This window comes from Cajanus cajan, chromosome 10 (genome assembly GCF_000230855.2).
Source record: "Cajanus cajan strain Asha chromosome 10, NIPB_CcT2T_4, whole genome shotgun sequence".
Classification (NCBI taxonomy): Eukaryota; Viridiplantae; Streptophyta; class Magnoliopsida; order Fabales; family Fabaceae; genus Cajanus; species Cajanus cajan.
In genome coordinates, this window is record NC_138526.1 from 49,423,449 (window position 1) to 49,443,711 (window position 20,263).

At 28.3% G+C, this 20,263-nt stretch overlaps 2 protein-coding genes across 5 annotated transcripts; one reads left to right on the forward strand and one right to left on the reverse strand.

Moving 5' to 3' along the window:
• Positions 1–5,108: 5,108 nt before the first annotated feature.
• On the reverse strand, positions 5,109–7,754 carry LOC109805897 (protein ENHANCED DISEASE RESISTANCE 2). 4 transcript variants are annotated; one of them, XM_020368178.3, is made up of 4 exons: positions 7,593–7,752; positions 6,828–7,107; positions 5,637–6,592; positions 5,109–5,335 (listed from the first exon to the last, which is right to left on the reverse strand). In XM_020368178.3, coding segments are annotated over exons 2-4 (1,041 nt in total). In that variant the 5' UTR covers positions 6,912–7,107; positions 7,593–7,752; the 3' UTR covers positions 5,109–5,334. The 4 variants fall into 4 exon arrangements, with proteins under 4 accessions (XP_020223767.1, XP_020223766.1, XP_020223768.1 ...); XM_020368177.3 differs by having other exon boundaries at positions 5,637–6,595; XM_020368179.2 differs by lacking the exon at positions 6,828–7,107 and having other exon boundaries at positions 5,637–6,595; positions 7,593–7,754.
• A 4,277-nt stretch (positions 7,755–12,031) lies between these two features.
• Positions 12,032–14,212, forward strand: LAP3 (Calcium-dependent phosphotriesterase superfamily protein). The gene is made up of 4 exons (XM_020368787.3): positions 12,032–12,576; positions 13,042–13,326; positions 13,416–13,583; positions 13,670–14,212. Exons 1-4 carry the CDS (start codon positions 12,203–12,205, stop codon positions 14,067–14,069), a joined length of 1,227 nt encoding a protein of 408 aa, XP_020224376.1. The 5' UTR covers positions 12,032–12,202; the 3' UTR covers positions 14,070–14,212.
• Positions 14,213–20,263: the final 6,051 nt, after the last annotated feature.

A 20,263-nucleotide genomic window follows, 5' to 3' on the forward strand; every position in this document is an offset into this window, starting at 1 on the left:
ATGATTGGTTTCTGATTAAGAGATACTTCTTTAAGTCTGCCATAAAATTAACAAATTATTACAGAGTAATAATTTAATACATTTTTAACATGATGATTTTTTGAATGATATATATAGGTTTAGGATTTAAATTTTCTGTTTAAGATATATTTCTTTAAGTCTATCATAAAATTAACAAATTATTATGGAGTAATAATTTAATACATTTTACATGTTCATTGTTTGAATGATATATATATATATATATATATATATATATATATATATATATATATATATATGTGTGTGTATTTTAATAAAATGTAGTATTTACTCTTGAGTATGAGATTATTTTGTATTATATTTTTTTTATGAATCATGTGATTTTACTATGAATTAACATATTTTTAATTTTTAAAATTTTTGTCAAATTTCTTTTTGGATGTAATCTTTCTAAATAATTGTTTATTAATATTTTTTTTTTATCTCAATGTTAAAATGTTTATGCTAAAATTTTATTTTTTTTCACAGTAATTTTTTATCTCAAATTTTAACTCTTTATGTCAAAATTAATCTTTTTAAAATTTTTATTTTATATTAAAAAGATCCACTAAAATTTCTGCTACTTATATCATTTTGGTTATTTACTGAAATCAATTTGCACATCACTTTTATAAGTTCATTTTTAAAATTTTAAAATTTTTAAAAAATTACCTATATTTTAAAATATTGGTACAGTGTATGATAATGTATTTTGTTCATGGTGGATATATCATGTTAATTAATTTTTAAGGATTAAATTATGAAAAGATTGTTCATTAACTCTTCATGTTCTTTAACTTGCAATTTATGGTGTACGGAGAACTTATTAGTTATTAGTCCAATATGGAAGTAGATGCGTGAAGTTGTTGTAATCTTTTCTACTCAATATAAAAAAAAAAAAAAAAAAAAAAAAAAAAAAAAAAAAAAAGAAAGAATGGTAGTCGGTAGAGAAGCAAAGTAAAACAAACATGGACAGATTTTTTAAGTACACATATGATGTCACAAATCTGGTAGGCATCAGTTTAACAATATCTCACACCATGCACAGAACTTATTTCAAGTTTATATATAGGTTCATAATTCTTTGTCCTAATGTACCCACATGAAAGGTATTTGTTACGTGGATATATATATATATATATATATATATTACTATATAATATCACTTTTTTTCAACCATGGTATAAAACATCTCATGGTAACAAGAGCCAACGATTGTGCACTCATTTTGACCCTAAAAACCCTAATGCCAACCCTTCTCTTGGACACCCCACGACGCATGCCCAAAACAACTCCCATTGCAGCCTCGTTTACCTCCCTCACTGATTTCTTCAACTTCTCCTTGAAGCTCCCATTGTTGTTGTTCCTTTGATCCAAACTCAAATGGTAACTGTTAAGAAATGCTCTTCTTGCCTCACAAAATTCTCGACCACGCCTAGACCACCCTCCATGATCAAGTTGAGGAACATTGTGTGCTACTTGGGGTGAGTGATCATCACAAGGTGCATTAATATTGGAGTGTCGCATTGGAAAAGGACTAAGAAATGAGAACCACATGTTAAGAAAATTAACACTAGTGGTCACTACACAAGGATTTATATAGTGACACATTGGTTTGGTTTTTTGATCTTAGTGGTTAAACCGTGGAGGAAATTAATGTGACCGGGTTGGTAGCTTTGTTACACCCAAGATTAGCAAAACCTCAAAGTTAATATGATGCTGAAAAAGAAATTGATGACACATTAATTATATATTCTCGAAAGGTGTATTTTTTTCGTAGGTAAATTTAACTACCGTTGAAAGGCAATGCATGGTCTAACTTGCAATGCGCAGTTTTTCTTTCATGATATGTAAGTTGGAACTTGAAAGGAGTACTATTTTTTTTTCTTCCTGATATATTTATTTTTTTCAAGATTGGAATTTTATTCGCCATATATATAATTTTTTTCTGAAATAATATCTTTTTTAAAAAAAATTATCAAAAAAATATTTATTACACATTATTTACCCAAATAAACCTCTTTACTGTTTGTACTCAGAATTCGGTTTCTGAGAAACTAAATTCTGAGCAGTGTTATATATATATATATATATATATATATATATATATTATTTTCTTTTTTTTATTTTAGTTTATGAGGAAAAGGAGAACTAGATTCAAAATGGGCCGTTCTGTAATCAGAACGGCCCATTCCAAATAAAAAATATACACATAACGAATGGATCAGAAAACTGTTCTCTAAGGAATGCAAACAGAACGGCCCGTTCTAATTGTAAATTTGACACATTCCTGAGCCCAAAACGAATTTTTTTTTTAAATACTACTCAGAATTCGGTTCCCCGGAAACCGAATTCTAAGCACAAAAAAAAAATAATAACACTGGAAAACCGAATTCTGAGTGTGAACAGTAAAAAAGTCTATTTGAATAAATAATGTGTAATAGATGTTTTTTTGGTAATTTTTTTAAAAAAAAATATTATTTGAGAAAAAAATTCCCATATGTATGAACTAACGAGAGGGAATTTTGGAACCACATCATCACAACTTGTGACAATTGGCAACAAAATAGTTGCAAAGTATCCAAACGTAACACATACGCTACCATGCAATTACTATCATTAGTTGACTCTAAGCAGCCACTAGAGCAATATTGATGTCTCGAAATTCCTTCTATATGGCTTGTGATGTCCTATTACTAATTAATTACTAATAAATAAATAAACATATAGTGGCTAATGTTTAGAAATATAAATAGAAGTATTTTATATTATTAATATAAGATTATGTGTTAGGTATCCGTAATTAATCTCAATTGCAAAAGCATATACACGTGTGAAACTTCGATCGATTCTTATTCTTTTTTCCACCCTTTTAACATGATTTATTTATTTTTCAGATAAGAAAAAGCATTGTCTTTTTATTAAAAAAATATATACTCAGAAAATGAGAAAATAACAATAAAAATAACTTTAAGTAAGTATTTTTTAAAAATTTAAAATAATGTAACTGTTATCCGAGCTTGGTAAAGGGTTGAGAAGCGTAAATCTTGATATGATTCTCCTTGAAGGTTATGGTCCTGGCACTTGAGAATAAAAGTATTGCAATTATGAGAAAGAGAGAATTTCATTTCCCCGGTTTGTTTGATTTAGAAAGAAAAGAAAATAAAATAAAGAGAAAGAGAGAAAAAAGAATCTAAAGGGAGATGATTTTCTATTGGGTTTTTTGGTAGGAGAAAAAAAAAATAAAAGAAAAGTAAAAGTTTTTATTTTCTTTTGTTTAATTGTATCAAATGTAGAAATAAATATCTTAATAAAAAAGGTGATTAAAAATAAAGATAATTTGATTTTTTTTTTAGTTTATTTCTTTCCTAGAAAATTGTCAAATGATAGAAGATTTCATTTTTTTCTTCCCATTTCATTCCGTTCTCCTCTCTTTCTGTTATTCTAAACGAGTTACAATTCATTCCGTTCTTCTGTCTGCTATTCCAAACAAAAGCATGAAGCAAGAGGTCAACGAAACTAAAATCTTCAAGGAATTCCATTGAAATCGATTTTGTGATCCTATCCCTTAATTATTAATAAATTCGTTTTGTTAACATCATTGAATATCTTTGTAGGTTACACTCAGTCATCACATAATTAATTACCTATTTAATTAGTCATGCTCAAATTAAAAGCTAATAAATAATCATATTTTAACTAAACCTATTAATTATTTTTTTAAAAAAAACGTAACTACTGTTTACAGTATAATTAACCATTATTGGCAAAAAAAAATAATTATATGTTTCTAAGTTTTGTATACACAAAAAGATAACATATCACTAAATACATAAATTAGCTAACTAGAGTCGTTCTATCTTGTTTCAGACAAAAAACAAAAATAGTTGTTCTAAACTTAATCAGATCAAGAATTTGAATATCTGACTAGAATGCAATTACGTTAAATTTTTAAAATAAAATAGTTTTTTTTATCAGTTATAAAAATACACAGGTTTATGAGATTTTCAGGAAAACTTTTGAATCGAATAAACTAGTTCTAGTTATTTCGTTTCATCACAAAATTAATCGGTCATCATTCTTATTTCTTGGTGTAGTGTAGTTGTGATTTTGGAATTGCATAACTCAGATATTGGAAGGGATTTGATTTGAGTGAACCGAGAAGCCTTTGCTTTATGAGATGCTGAAAATGCTTTGCCATTTGGTTTTAAGCACAGAAGAAAAATGTTGGGCTTTCACACATGGGCCTAGGACTAAGTTACAACAGGACCTCAACATTTCCATATAATCAATATTCATCTTATTTTGTTTCTTTTGAGGTTTTTTTTTTCATCGGAATTATAATGAAGACAACCTAATATCATGTGCATATTATCACAATTATCCATAGAAACATTTATATGCATTTTAAACCAGCATTCGATTATTCCAAAATTACATCATTTTTCCATTTAATGCAAAAGCTTCTTTTGTTAGACTCAAATTTTTATATCCAATACTCAAGTTTTGGCCACTTGAACACTCAACCACACATGCTACATATCTTTATCAATTACAATCACAGTTAATTAGAGACAAAATCAATTTTAATGGAATACTTCGCACCATAGAATCAATTCCAGGTGCAAGGAGTCAATTCAATTCAACCGTTAAATGCATTAAAGTTTGTGCTTTTAATAGCGGTGCTTATAATAAATTGACAGGCAAGCTGAGCAAGTGATACACACGCATTTGTTCTTCGACACATTCCTCATAATGGGCCTTTGTAAGAAATAATAGATGCTATGCTATGCTCAGGTGACCAAGTCATATGAGAACCGTGCAGTAAAAAATGGCGCAGTTGGATGAACCGTGCATGTTTTGTAAACAAGATGTGATTCAATCTGAACCAGACGTGCATTTTCTATTGCGCTGAATCCAAATTCCCATTTAGAAGCACTTAAACTTGTAGAACGAATTGATAAAGAAAATATTCATCATAACCAGCCTATAAACGTTGAAGCAATTCTAATTCATATAACCACAAAAAATATACCATAGACAAACAAATGGCCTGATTTTAGTTGCCAGATAAAGACTAACTCGTCTACTATAAATAGTTGAATTTACTTAATAAGATAAGATATACATGATAATCCAGCCCAAAAAAATTTGGGCCACTCCAAGTTTCTTTCTGTAGTATTACAAAATACTGTACTGCCACAGGCAAGAATTAAATCATACAACAGATGCTTGGAATCCAATCATAAAAAAATGCTAAAAGAATCATCACCTCAAATGGAACTCCGTTCCCCTTCAATTCCATCCAGTATATCTGCAAACAAAATCATTGTACAGAACATACAAAATAATTAAAACTCGTATGTAGGAAATATATACAAGGCTATAAGGCCGTATATAGTCACTGGACCTATAGCTTAATAGGCATATAAGGCCTAATGTTCATATTTAGGCTGCGTCAATACATACTAAGGTACGATACAAAGGAAACAACACAGGATATAAACACTTAAGTTATTGGACAACTTTTTACACTGGACATGGTTTGGTGAACTTACAATACAAAGCATCTGTAATCTTGTTATCAAAATGCACATAACAACTACGCAACTCACCAGTTCTTGTTGTCAGTTGGATTATCTTTGTGATCTACAGCAACTTTACTATGTTGTGAATCAGACGTAAAGCCGTCTTCTTGAGGACCTGAATGAAGAATATGAGAAAATCCCTGTCCAATTGACTTCCACAATCTAGTTGGTAAAGATGTCTGTACATCGTCACAACTCACAATAGATGACGGCTCGATTGTTCTAGCTGAAGCAGGATCAAGGTCAGAAAATCTAAAGGCACCTAAAATCTTTTCTGGAAGCTCTGATTCAACTTGGCTCTCAATAAGAAAAGCCAAGTCAACAGTCAAAGTTGAGATATAACCAAATGCCAAATGAACTATTGCACTTGCAACCATGGAAGACCCTATATCAATATCTACTTCCATGAAATTCTCCCCCAGGCAATATTTGCAGGAAAGGGCACGCCCAATCACACAAATAGCCTGCTCTCCGACAGCTTTTCTAACAATCCAAGGACCTTTTACAATGTTGGCAATCAGCTTAAGCCTTGAGTTTCTGAATGCATTGTCACCCTTCAAGAACTTGTCCATTAGAGAATCCTCAACAACTGGCTCTTTGGTAGTAAAATATGCAATAGCACTATAGTTATCCTTGGTTGGGACTTGAAGATTGAAGGCCCATAAAAAGGGTTTATCACCTGCTGGAAACTCATTATCAATGACCTTCCTAACTCGACTATTGGGATTGTTCAATATCTCCCCAATTTTCACTGAACTTTTAATCCAATCAAAACCGAGAGGCTTGAGCAGATAATCACCAGCTGGAACCTTAACCCTTGTTGTAAAATACTCAGGGCCTCTGACCATGAATGCATCCCCAGGAGGGGTAGCCCAACCATTTGAACAATTATCTGGCTCAAGAAGTGGAACGGCTCCTTCAGATATTATCCTATCTATCCATTCAGATTCCTCTCTATCACCAGCACTAGCCATAAATTTACGCTGCTGCCCCAGTAATAACAATATTAGCTTTATAGTAATGAAAATAACATGGAAACAGTTACGATTACCGATGTGATTGCAAGATAAACAAGAATGCTGCATGCACAAGTCCTAAGGACATTCAAACTCCAAAACTATAAAAGCTTTACAGTAAACTAGACAAAGATTTGTCGCTAAGGAAAGATTATCCATGAATATGATTTGTACCCCAGAAAAAATATAAAAGAGCTTATACCTTCTTAAAACGACTTGAATCTATGGGTGGCACAATAACCACTTGATTGGAGGTAACAATAGTTAAGATAGACTCTGTTACCATCTTAAGAATGAGTTTTGAGCCAAAGTCAATCGTACCAAATCAGATTGTAAGATAAGGGCATACTCCCACTTACAAACTCTATTTTGACCATATCACTGGTTCGTATGAGACCTCCAACATCCCCAATAAACAAATATGAGCAGCAAAGGAAATCAAAGCAGTCTTTAATTGCCAATAGACTTCATTGATGATACTCCTATAGGGTTTTAAAAATTAAAACGAAGATGAATTTTGTTTGCATAAGCACGCAACAGAACCAGATGAACAGCAATAATTCATAGACTTTCTCTACACATAAACCACTTTTTTGCCATTTAGCAGCCAAGTACAACGCAGAGAGTCAATGAGCCATACACGAAGAATGAATTATATCATCACTTGATAATATTAAAGTAATGATAAATCGAAGTTGGCAATTATGTGATGGTTACATTAATCTCATAATTGAATACAATTCGGAGAGAATTTAACTGTAGGACGCATTTAAACCCTTACGAAAGAAGACTAGGAATATGATAATGTTATGCAAAACATTGGAGTAAATAATGATTGGGTGGTTAAACAATTGAAGGAAACAAAGAGAAAATTGGGTTGTCAAAAAAGAAAGGGACATAACAGTGACGTATGTATGTAGGGAGTGAATTTAGAAATATGAAGATAGAAAGAGATGAGATGAGATACCTGTGCAGAGTGAAGTGAAGAGAGGGAGTAAAAGTGAAAGAGTTGTTGTGTGCCTTAACTCTCAGGCTCTGTTGTGAAACTGCGACGCGACCACTCTTTCTTTCTTTTTGTTGAAGCTCGAATCCGAGGTTTCTATTTCTCTCTTACTTAGTCTTTCGGAGAAATAAATAAAAAGTTTACGTGTTGGTAAGCACAAGCACAACCGACAAAGAGGCGTAAAACTCGATCGATACATAATCCATCCAGGCCCAAACATTTTGGATTCTTTCTAGTTATCGGGCGGCATCATTAATTGAAATTTTAAGACTCTATTAAATTCTTTTAATATTATTATTATTATTATATTTTTTCTGACCATATCAATATTTAGTTATTTTATGGATGATTAATTTTTATTAGAAATTTAACTTATCATTTTTATTAATATTTTTCTCTTAATTAGATTTTTTGTCATCAACAAAACTGAAGTTTGAGACTTATTTAAGGAAATTGGTTTTTCTACAACTCGATAAACGATTTGTGATAAGATATTTTAGTATTATTTGCTTTTCTTACTTTTTTTTCTTGTATTGCTATTAATGTAGGAAGATTTTAGGCTTAATTATTTTATTTTGACTTAAATATGATTTTAGTTTTATAAAATAAATAAGTTATAGTTTTGGTACTTATATAAAATTTTATTTGTATTTTATCTTTATAAAATTTAGAACTATTAATTTTAATCTTTATTATTATGTAACTATTTTTAATTGTTTGTTTGTTCATTAAAAGGTTAAGTTACCATTACATGTGTTAGTCATATCTGTTATTGATATTATATTATCATGTGACACTTTTAAAAAAATTTATAGAGTTTTAAAATAAATGTTGTTTGTTTACCTTAAAATAATAAATAGAGGCCAAAATTAGTAATTTTAAATTTTATATTGATGATAATTATTAAAAAAATATTTTATAGAAACTAAAATTAAAATTATCCATTTTAAAAAGGAAAAAAATGCTTACAAATTTTAGAAGATGAAAAAATTGAACTTTTTTTGGGTTTAAATAAAAAATTAAAATTATGTAAAATATGAATAATTAATTTAAGAAAATATAAAATTAGTTATTAAATAATATACATAAAACTAAATTTTTTTTTAGAAAAAACGCATATCACTCTTTAATTCTGGATTTTAATTTATGTATGGAATATCTTGTATGGACATTTATCTTACCAAGTATCGGTATGCAATCTATGAATTACGATTTATATGTTGTTTATTGTGTTATGTGACTCATCCTACCTGATCGTACATTTCATTAATTATTCACTTGTGTTTCAAATATAACTAATAACTTTTAGTAAATCTTAGAAAATGATTCAGAATTGCTTTGTTTTTTTATTACTAGGAATTTCAAATTTTCAATGATGACATCAAAGTTATCCCATCACTGATATTCAGAATTAATTAAGTATAAAATAGCTATCGATAATGTTAGGGGTGTATTGGTTTAAGATTTTATAGAATTTTAAAAGATTTTTTTTAGTAAAAAAATTTATTGGTATTTGATTAAGATTTTATGTCACTTAAAACTAATTTAGTAGTATTCAATCTGAATTTTCAAGATTTTTTTAAGAGTTTATTAAAATTTATTGGTATTAATTTAAGACTTTTTACAACTTAAAAACAATCCATTAATATTAAAAAATATTAGGATTTTAAAGAATTGTTGTATTAGAGGGATTTTGAAGGACTTTTTAATGGTATCTATAAATACCAAATTTATAAAATAATCCCATCCAAACTCATCAAATTTTGGAGGATTGTTTGAAATGACTTTTCATCTCCTTTTTTTTTTTATGCTTATGTCTTCTCCATTTTTTTCTCTTGCTAATAATATTGCATTATTGCTCATATATAATACTACTATTCTCATTTCATTTTCTTATTTGGTGAAACTTCTATTAGTGTCATTGACTTGCTCTATTTTTCTCTTCGTTCTCTTTAATTGATTTGCTCTATTTAGTTGAGATTGTTCCTCAGTTATATAATACAAAAAATGCTTGAAATTTCAACTTTTAAGTAATTTTTTTTATAAAATGCCTAAAGAAAAGGGAAAGATGAAAGTTAAAATTGATATCATGATCTCTATAAAAAATTGTAGATCTTTAAGACCTTGTAATCAATTTAGATTTTTTAGAACAATATATATATATATATATATATAGGGGAATGCTAATATACTCCTACCTATTTTTTAGTGGGAGTATGTTAGCAACCTACACCAAAATTTTAGGACAAAAAAACCATTCATTTCTTTTGATTTGGTTAATTTGTATAAATGATATTATAGTAATTTAATTTAATTTTAAATGAAAATAAAATATTTTCTCTCTCTTATTAACTTCATTCTCTAAGTCATTTCTCTCTCCTATTAAATTTCTTCTCCAACTCATTTCTCTTTCCTATTAAATTCTTTCTCTAACTTATTTATCTCTCTCTTATTAAATTTTTTCTTTAACTCATTTTTCTCTCATCTTTCATGATGTCTCCCCCTTCTCTCTCTAAACAAATAAAAATTAATTAATAGAAAAAATAAATGAATTAGAAAATGAAATTAATAAGAGAGAAAAAATATTTTATTTTTATTTAAAATTAAATTAAATTACTATAATATCCTTTGTATGAATTAACCAAATCAAAAGAAATGAGTGATTTTTTGTCCTAAAATTTTGATGTAGGTTGCTAACATACTCTCACTAAAAAATAGGTGTGAGTATATTAGCATTCTCCATATATATATATATATATAAGATGAATTTGAGTTAGGGTTTCTGTGAGTAGAATGAGACAATAACGGATCTTAGTTGGAGGAAGAACCCTCTCGGGACAAAACGGTGATCTCTCTCCCTCTCTTGAATTTGTTACTATTATCCTTCCCTTTTTATGACTCAACAATTATTTTATTTCTTTTTTAACTATGAATTTTATTTTAATTTTTATATTGTGAACTTAGGATTTTTTATATTTTAAAAAATAAAATTAATATAAGACATTACAATATCTTAGAATTCAATATTAAAAATATTTCTCCACAAGTGAATAATTGAAATTAATTAAAAAATTTAAAAAATTATTTTGTTCCTTTAACAAATTTCAGATTTTTTTTCTCCTAGTTGATGTTTGTAAGTTTCTAAGATATTTTAAATGAATAAAAGTGTATGAAAGATAAACTTTCACTCAAATACCAATATAAAATGAATGGACATATTTAGTTATAAGATAATAGGGTAGTTGTCCCACTATTTTTTTAATCATTTATAAATTTATAAACAAAATATTTTAAATCACAAATTATAAAAAATTTGAAATGTTGTTTAGAATAATTTTTAGCATGTACAACACTACATAACTTTCTTCATAAAGAATGTCATTTTGATGAATTTCCAATTGAAGTGGTGGACGAATCTTCATCTTCAACATTACCGATTAATGAAAATCATAATTTTGAACTTATTAAAACTCAGGAGCAAAAGCAAAAAGATATTAATGCTTGGAGGATTAATATAGCTATGGATATATGAGTGAATTTATTAAAACCCTGATTGAAAGTCTTGCAAAATCCTACAAAATCTTAAAAGTCATGAAAATTCTGTAAAAGTCTTTTAAAATTCATAAAACTTTTTTCAACTAAAAAAATCTTAATCCAATACACCCCCTTAGTTTATCAAAAATTACTCTCATAAATTCATCGTACAAAAAGTTATTATACATGGACATAAACAACTCTTAAGTTTGATGTGCACCTATGGCCTTCAATCCTTTAGAAGTGTTGAGAATATTGAATATATACCCAAACTCTTTTTATAAGGATAAAGAGTTGCTTTTGTAATTTGTAGTTTAAATAAAACTTTTGCTTGGATAAATTCTCTTTAAATTTATGCATTTTAAAAGATAACTCTAAGATTTTTCCAAAATTAATATAGCTAGAGATTTAAAAGAAATATTTAAAATAAATAAAGGGCTAGTTCACAAATTCACAATTAAAGCAAGATCGATTCTAGTTCGCTGTAGTTTTGTTCAGCTTTGTCTATTTTTCGTGTGCTACCGGAAAAAAAAGGGACGGTTGTTTGTAGGAGCAATCGATGCTCTACACGTTCTTGTTTGTTCAGGAAATCATGATAAGAAACCTACAAAGAACCTGCGATATGTTTACGCAAAGAATTCGTCACAGAGATTTGCTGAAGAGCGTCATAAATTCACAATCCTGATGGTTATGTTATTTTGTCTATATTCATGAATAAGCACATATGACATTTGACTATTTGAGAATAAAAAACAACAACACTTTCAGCAAAGCAAATTAAATGTTGTTTCCCAATGCGATCATCATGGACAACGATAGACAACCTACTCCCAACCTCAAATGCTGTCATGAACAACGCATGTTTTCAACTTTCAACTCTCTCACACACACCTTTCAAATACGAAACTCCACCAAGTGCTTCTAGTTCTACCAAGTTAGCTAGACCATTAATCAGCATATATTGCACCTAAACTCTCGCTTTCTCCGCTTTAATTTCTCATTCTCCCCATCAAATCATCAATACATTGATCGTTCCATGCATGGAGAAGAGAAAACTACTCACCAAGGATGAAACCTTTCTCCAACACCCTTTTGTCCTTGCTCTTGTTCTGGTATTCGGTCTTGTTATGATGGACCCTTTTCATATGGGTCCTTTGGCCGAGCACCAATTCAGACCCGTGAAGCATGACATTGCACCCTACCACAAAGTCATGAAGAATTGGCCTAGGGACAACATTAGCAGATTAGCACTTTATGGCAAATCAGAATTCGAGAATCAAGTCTTTGGACCAGAGTCACTCGAGTTTGATAACATGGGTCGTGGCCCTTACACTGGTTTAGCTGATGGCCGCGTTGTACGATGGATGGGAGACGAACTTGGTTGGGAAACATTTGCAGTTGTCACATCTAATTGGTAACGATCACCAAAAACTTACTTTCTACTTTTCTTTGACCCAAAATTCAGTTCATAAATTGAACAAACCAGACAGGTTCATCATCTGATACAGAATTGTTTCAGATTAACCAATAATTTCAAATTTGAGTATGATGTACATCTGCATGAAATATCTGGAGTGATAATTTTTTCAGACATATATATATATATATATATATATATATATTCTAGATCATAATTGTCTCTTATATCTTAAAACGTTGTTGTATAAGATAAACTGACATGCAGTATTATAAGTTTTGATGTTTTTTTTAATCAGAATTAAATTTTCACTTCGCTAATAAGCATAACAAATACAAAGGATTTCATTTAATGTGAATACATGTTACTAAAATAAAACTTTTATATTGATTGGATAACAACACCAAACAGGACATTATACTGCATGTTGATGACATGGGTGATTTTGTGTCTTGTTTAAAGGACGGAGAAACTGTGCTTTAGGGGCAATGATTCTACCACTGCGAAGCAATGGAAGCATGAGAAAACATGTGGGCGTCCTCTAGGACTAAGGTTTGACAAAGAGAGTGGAGATCTATACATAGCAGACGCATACTATGGTCTTCTCGTGGTTGGACCTGATGGGGGACTTGCTACACCATTGGCAACACATGTTGAAGGAAAGCCAATTCTCTTTGCAAATGACCTTGACATTCATAAGAACGGATCCATCTTCTTCACAGACACCAGCAAGAGATACAACAGAGTGTGAGCGTTTATCATATATATATATATATACACCATTCAGTCATAAACTATATTTTAAGTATATTAATGCAACCCTTAATTGTTTGCAGTGCGCACTTTTTTATATTATTGGAAGGAGAAGCCACTGGTAGACTCCTAAGATATGATCCTCCAACTAAAACAACCCATATTGTATTGGATGGCCTTGCTTTTCCTAATGGAGTGCAATTTTCTGAAGACCAATCCTTCCTTCTCTTCACTGAAACCACCAATTGCAGGTAAGTATAAAACTATAAATCTTCCTAACATAACAAGTCCCAGCTAATGTTACTGATTCATGAATTCTAAAATGGGATGATGACAGGCTAATGAAGCTTTGGATGGAGGGTCCTAAAAGTGGAAGTGTGGAGCTTCTAGCTGATCTTCCGGGGTTTCCAGACAACGTAAGAATGAACGAGAAAGGGGAATTCTGGGTGGCAATAGATTGTTGTCGCACTCCAGCTCAAGAAGTTCTGAGTCACAATCCATGGCTGAGGAACATTTACTTCCGTTTGCCGATCAGAATGAGCGTGTTGGCAAGAGCGATGGGGATGAGAATGTACACAGTGATTTCGCGTCTGGACGACAAGGGACAGATTTTGGAAGTTCTTGAAGATCGAGAGGGTGAGGTCATGAAGCTCGTCAGCGAAGTCAGAGAGGAGAAAGGGAAGCTCTGGATTGGAACTGTGGCGCATAACCATATTACAACTTTGTCATACCCTTAACTTAATTACCCTTTTCATTTCTTCTTCTATCTATTTCTATTTTCTCACCATATAATTAATGTAGTGTGTGTGCTCTGTTTAGGATAATAAGATAGACTCTGCAACTTCCACGCCTATAAAATCTTTATGGAATTCCTTTTTCATCTCTCTAAAAATTCTAATTTTTTAAACAACTTTTTTTTTTTTTTGCAATTTCTTTATTTAGTTAACTGTTGTATATAATCATATTGGAATTTTTTCGGATTACTTGTTTTTTTTTTAATACATTCTTTCACGTCCAACATAAATAGCGGATGACCCTTTTTTAATGATTTATGATTGATGGGACTTGAGAAAAGTTTTTCTCAATAAACCTTATGGCACATGTATCAATAGTAGGTAGTTCATTTAAAGTGGATTTAGATAAATCTGATATCATTTTAGAATAGTAGATTTAAGTCTAATTCAACTCTACAAAACCAGCTTATAAGGTGAAAGTTGTTTTCCACTTATATACTATTTAATTATCTAATCTCTAGTCAACGTAGAACTTGAATTTTTTCCAATATAAATACTTATTAAAAAAATTATCCAAAAAATTAGAATTAAAATACATAAATTAATTTGTTGACTTTTTTATGTTAATTTCTCAAAAATAAATATTTTGTAATTTATGCATAAGTTAACTTATAAATAAACCTGTTAAAAAAAATCTTTTCCAAGAAGTGTCCGGAGAAGCTTTTTCATATCCTTAGTTTATAACTATTTCTTATCATTTCACCTGCCCATTAAGTGGAGGAAGATTGAAATAAATGAAAATTAGATTTACAAAACTTGTTTCTTTAGGTTTAGCTTTCATGACTTAAATCCATATTACTTTTAGGTACTTTCTTTGAAGGATCATTAAAGAGTGGTGTATTGGTGGACAAGTTTTTAAAATGTTATAGTTTGAAATACGTGTCCAGCTGTTTGACATCATTAGATATATTTTTTTTAAAAATAAACAGTGTAGATTGAGCTGGGTTGAAAAAAATGGTTTTATAATAAACTTTTTTATATTATAGAAATGTTCATTTTGACCAATAATATCGAGGCTAAACGACCATTGTGGGGTACTATTAGAAATTTATTATCAAAATGGGGCTGTTTTAAAACATTTTACACCTTTGGGGTTCTTTTATTGGGTGTCGCTATGGGCCATAGCGACACCCATGACACGTGGCATTTTTGGGTCTGAATATGAGCCATGAACGCCATATTGGTAGAGTCGCTGTAGCTGGTGGAGACCTTCAAAGAATCGTTATAGCCTATAGCGACTCAAATCGGCTAAAAACGAAAAAAAAAAAATTATTTGGGGCGCTATAGCCCATAGCTCCACTCAGGCGCTATGGGCCACAGCGCCTGTGTTAAAAATATATCTAATATTTTTAAAATATATCTTATATTTTTAAAATTTAAATTTTTTTTACAAATTTATAAAAAACTAACAGGTAAAAGGGAAAAAAAGATTGAAATAAGAAAAAAATGTTAATTTTAAAAAATAAGTAATAAAATGTAAAAAATAATTAAAAAACGGAAAAAAAAATTGATTTGGGGCGCTATGGCCCATAGCTCCACTCAGAAGCTATGGGCCACAGCGCCTGTGTTAAAAATATATCTAATATTTTTAAAATATATCTTATATTTTTAAAATTTAATTTTTTTTACAAATTTATAAAAAGCTAACAGGTAAAAGGGAAAAAAAGATTGAAATAAGAAAAAAATATTAATTTTAAAAAATAAGTAATAAAATGTAAAAAATAATTAAAAAACGAAGAAAAAAAATTGATTTGGGGCGCTATGGCCCATAGCTCCACTCAGGCGCTATGGGCCACAGCGCCTGTGTTAAAAATATATCTAATATTTTTAAATATAAAATTTTAAAAATAAATTATACAAAAAATTCTGATAAAAGGTAAAATAATAATTGAAAATTTAAAAAAATAAATTTTAAAACTGAAGTAATATAATGTGAGAAATAATTAAAAAAAAAAAATCGAAAAGTGGGCCGCTAGGGCCCATAGCGCCTCACAGGCGCTATGGCCCACAGCGGTTTGGTTAGCAGTTAGAAAATTTAATTACCCAGTTGCCACGTGTGAAATTATCGCGATTTCAACCAATGGTAATTTGACACGTGGCATTAAACAGTAAAAAATGAATAAAAAAACCTCTTTATATATACTAGTTTTTTACCTTTGGTCCCCACTTCTTTGTTTCACCCCCACCGCGAGAGCCTCCTCCAACTTGGTTAAGGTGAGCATTTTTTTTCGTTTTTTAATTTAATTATAGTTTTTTTTTATAAATATTTTGTAACGTATATATATTATATTTATTATTGCAGGTTAATTTTGTTTTTTTGGATTTTCGTAGATCTCCAGAGGTATTTTGTTTTTGATTATTTTCTGTAATTTAATTATTTGTATTTATTTATTTAGTTATTGTATTTTAATTTGTTATTTATTTAGTTTTTTATTTTTTTAGTTATTGTAATTTAATTTGCTATTTTTCTATTTTTTTGGGTAATTTTTTTTAAAGTCGCTATGGGCTATATCATTTTAAATAAAATATTTAAAAAACAGATTTTATTTAAATTTTAAATTTTATAATTTAATTCTGTGTAATAAAGTAATTATGAGTTTAATATTTTCTGTTTGTGAAGTGACGAAATCCTGTATCATTTTAAATAATTTATTTAAATTTCAAAAATTATTTATTTTTAAATTAATTTACAAAATAAGTAATATAATAAAAACAATAATTTAAAAACCAAAAAAAAATAAAAAACTTTGGGGCGCTATGGCCCATAGCTCCACTCAGTCGCTATGGCCCATAGCGCCAACAAGAAAAATATAGCAAATATTTTTTAAATATCAAATTTATATAGAAATTTGAAAAAAAATTACGAATAAAAGGGAAAAAAAAGGATTGAAATTTTAAAAAATGTTAATTTTAAAAAATAAGTAATAAATTGTAACAAATAATTTAAAAACGATTTAATTTATTTCTGTGTCATTCAATTTATATAAATTTTAAATTGATTTAATTTAATTCTGTGATATTTATGTTAATTAAAAACAAAATTTATTTATATTTGAAATACCTTTAATTTATTTTTGCTTAATTTAAATTTTTTTCGTAAATAATTATATTGAAATTATAAATTGATATAATTTATTTCTGTGTAGTTTATGTTTATTAAAAAAATAAATAATTACAAATTTATAAATGATTTAATTTATTTCTGTGTCATTAAATTTATATAAATTCTAAATTGATTTAATTTAATTCTGTGTTATTTATGTTAATTAAAAAAAAATTGATTTATATTTGAAATACGTTTAATTTATTTATGCTTAAATATTGAATTTATTTATTTTAATTCTGTTTTAAATTTATTTAATTAAAAAATAAGTTTATTTAAATTTTGAATTTATTTCATTTAATTCTGTTTTAATTTTATTTAATTATAAAAAAGTTTTTTAAAATTTTTTAATTTATTTAATTTAATTCTGTTTTAATTTTATTTAATTAGAAAATAAGTTTATTTATATTTTAAATTGCTTTAAGAACCTTTTTGAAGATACGTTTTTTATGTTATCTTATTTATTTTTTTCAGATTATTGTTAGTTAATTTGAATTTATTGGTGGATTTCCTCATCTCAAATATTACCAGGTATTTATTATTTTCAGTTTGAATATTTGTTTTTCTTTTAAAATTAAGTAGTCGGTATAGGTTTTATCAAATTATTTATTTAATTGATTAATTATTGTCATTTATTTGAAAATTATATATGATGTTAGTATGTTATTATTTATTATTTTGGTATAATAATGTCAATGAAATTTTCAAAATAAATTATATGTTTTAAAATAATTCATTTTATTACATTTTGTTATAGATGGCAACATCATCATTATCTTCTACGGGCATGCGTGTGACATGTGGACCAGTCGACGATGATTTATTATCGTTGCAAAATATGCATGTGTCACAGCATGTTTGGAACAGAGATGAAGACAGGAGACTAGTAGCACGACGTGCTGCTCCGTCGCGTAGTGGAATTGCAGGAGTTAACGTCACTATCAGCTACTTCACAATTATCGATTTCATCTTCATTTGATTCATCATTGCTTTCATATGACAATGAAACATGATAGTCTTCATCATCTTCGTCATCTTCATCTTCGTCTCTTGTCATCACCGGTGATCGTTGAATTGACAAATTTTCTAACGAAATTGTTGAAGATTCTAAGTTACCTATTTCAGCATGTAATTCCATTATTGGCATCACATTCTGACTCATAAAAGCTTCTATCATGCATTGTACATCATCATCGTCACTCAATTCCAATGAAGAATATCTGCTCTCACCATGCTGTGAAACAACAAATCTGTAAGTTACAGATAATATAACTTGATTTGACTTAAGATGAAATTTGTTGTGAATCCTTCTCTTTAATATATCCAAAGTTAAACCTCGTTTAATATACATCCCTTTTTTTGGTCCCTCAAATGTTACACCACATTATGGACTTTCATACATCCTTCCAGTGTAAATATAAGCCATAATTTGATCCATAATATCTGCAGAAAAATTAAAATATTAGTACAAATACATACAACTTATTTAAACTACAAAATATTTCAATCATAAATAACATTTTAAAACTCAACTTAACAGGAGCAAAGAACCAACCAGACTGATTTAGTGGATAAATAACAAATACAGTAACAAAAACAACAAATGAAGTAGAGATTTCGATGTGATTAAATAGAACGGAAGGGGGGTATATATACTACAAGAGTCTCCATCACCTATAGCGACATCTGCATAAATTATTTAATAAAAATTAAAAAAAATTAAAGTCGCTATGGGCCATCGCTCCAGTTAAAAAATATATATATTATTTTATAAATACAAAAATTGTTTACAAATTTATAAAAAATTAACAGATAAAAGGGAAAATAAAAATTCATATAATATAAAATGTAAATTTGAATAAATAAGTAATATAATGTAAAAAAATAATTCAAAAACGAAAAAGAAAAAATTAAAATTTGGGGCGCTATGGGCCACAGCTCCACTCAGGCGCTGTGGCCCATAGCACCAGTTAAGGAAAATATATATTATTTTATAAATAAAAAAATTATTTACAAATTTATAAAAAATCAACAGATATAAGGGAAAAAATTAATTCAAATTATAAAAAATGTAAATTTGAAAAAATAAGTAATATAATGTAAAAAAATAATTCAAAAACGAAAAAAAAAAAAAATAAATTGAGGCGCTATGGGCCACAGCTCCACTCAGGCGCTGTAGCCCATAGCGCCAATTAAGGAAAATATATATATTATTTTATAAATAAAAAAATTATTTACAAATTTATAAAAAATCAACAGATATAAGGGAAAAAATTAATTCAAATTATAAAAAATGTAAATTTGAAAAAATAAGTAATATAATGTAAAAAAAATAATTCAAAAACGAAAAAAAAAATTAATTTGAGGCGCTATGGGCCACAGCTCCACTCAGGCGCTGTAGCCCATAGCGCCAGTTAAGGAAAATATATATATTATTTTATAAATAAAAAAATTGTTTACAAATTTATAAAAAATCAACAGATAAAAGGGAAAAAATTAATTCAAATTATAAAAAATGTAAATTTTAAAAAAATAAGTAATATAATGTAAAAAAATAATTCAAAAACAAAAAAAAAATTAAAATTTGGGGCGCTATGGGCCACAGCTCCACTTGGGCGCTGTAGCTCATAGCGCCAGTTAAGGAAAATATATATATTATTTTATAAATACAAAAATTGTTTACAAATTTATAAAAAATCAACAGATAAAAGGGAAAAAATTAATTCAAATTATAAAAAATGTAAATTTGAAAAAATAAGTAATATAATGTAAAAAAATAATTCAAAAACGAAAAAAAAAATTAAACATTGGGGCGCTATGGGCCAAAGCTTCACTCAGGCGCTGTGGCCCATAGCGTCAGTTAAGAAAAATATATATATTATTTTATAAATACAAAAATTGTTTACAAATTTATAAAAAATTAACAGATAAAAGGGAATAAAATAATTTAAATAATAAATAATTTAAATTTGAAAAAATAAGTAAATATAATGTAAAAAAATTATTTAAAAACGAACAAAAAAATAATTTTTGG

What these genes read in the sequence shown, in the direction of transcription:
- LAP3 (XM_020368787.3), top strand. Translation starts at nt 12,203, where the DNA reads ATGGAGAAGAGAAAACTACTCACCAAGGATGAAACCTTTCTCCAACAC. An exon ending in AGCAAGAGATACAACAGAGT is followed by an intron (nt 13,327 to 13,415) that starts GTGAGCGTTTAT and finishes AATTGTTTGCAG; the next exon opens with TGCGCACTTTTTTATATTAT. An exon ending in ACTGAAACCACCAATTGCAG is followed by an intron (nt 13,584 to 13,669) that starts GTAAGTATAAAA and finishes GGATGATGACAG; the next exon opens with GCTAATGAAGCTTTGGATGG.
- LOC109805897 (XM_020368177.3), bottom strand. Translation starts at nt 6,911, where the DNA reads ATGGTAACAGAGTCTATCTTAACTATTGTTACCTCCAATCAAGTGGTT. An exon ending in ATTCAAGTCGTTTTAAGAAG is followed by an intron (nt 6,596 to 6,827) that starts GTATAAGCTCTT and finishes TTACTGGGGCAG; the next exon opens with CAGCGTAAATTTATGGCTAG.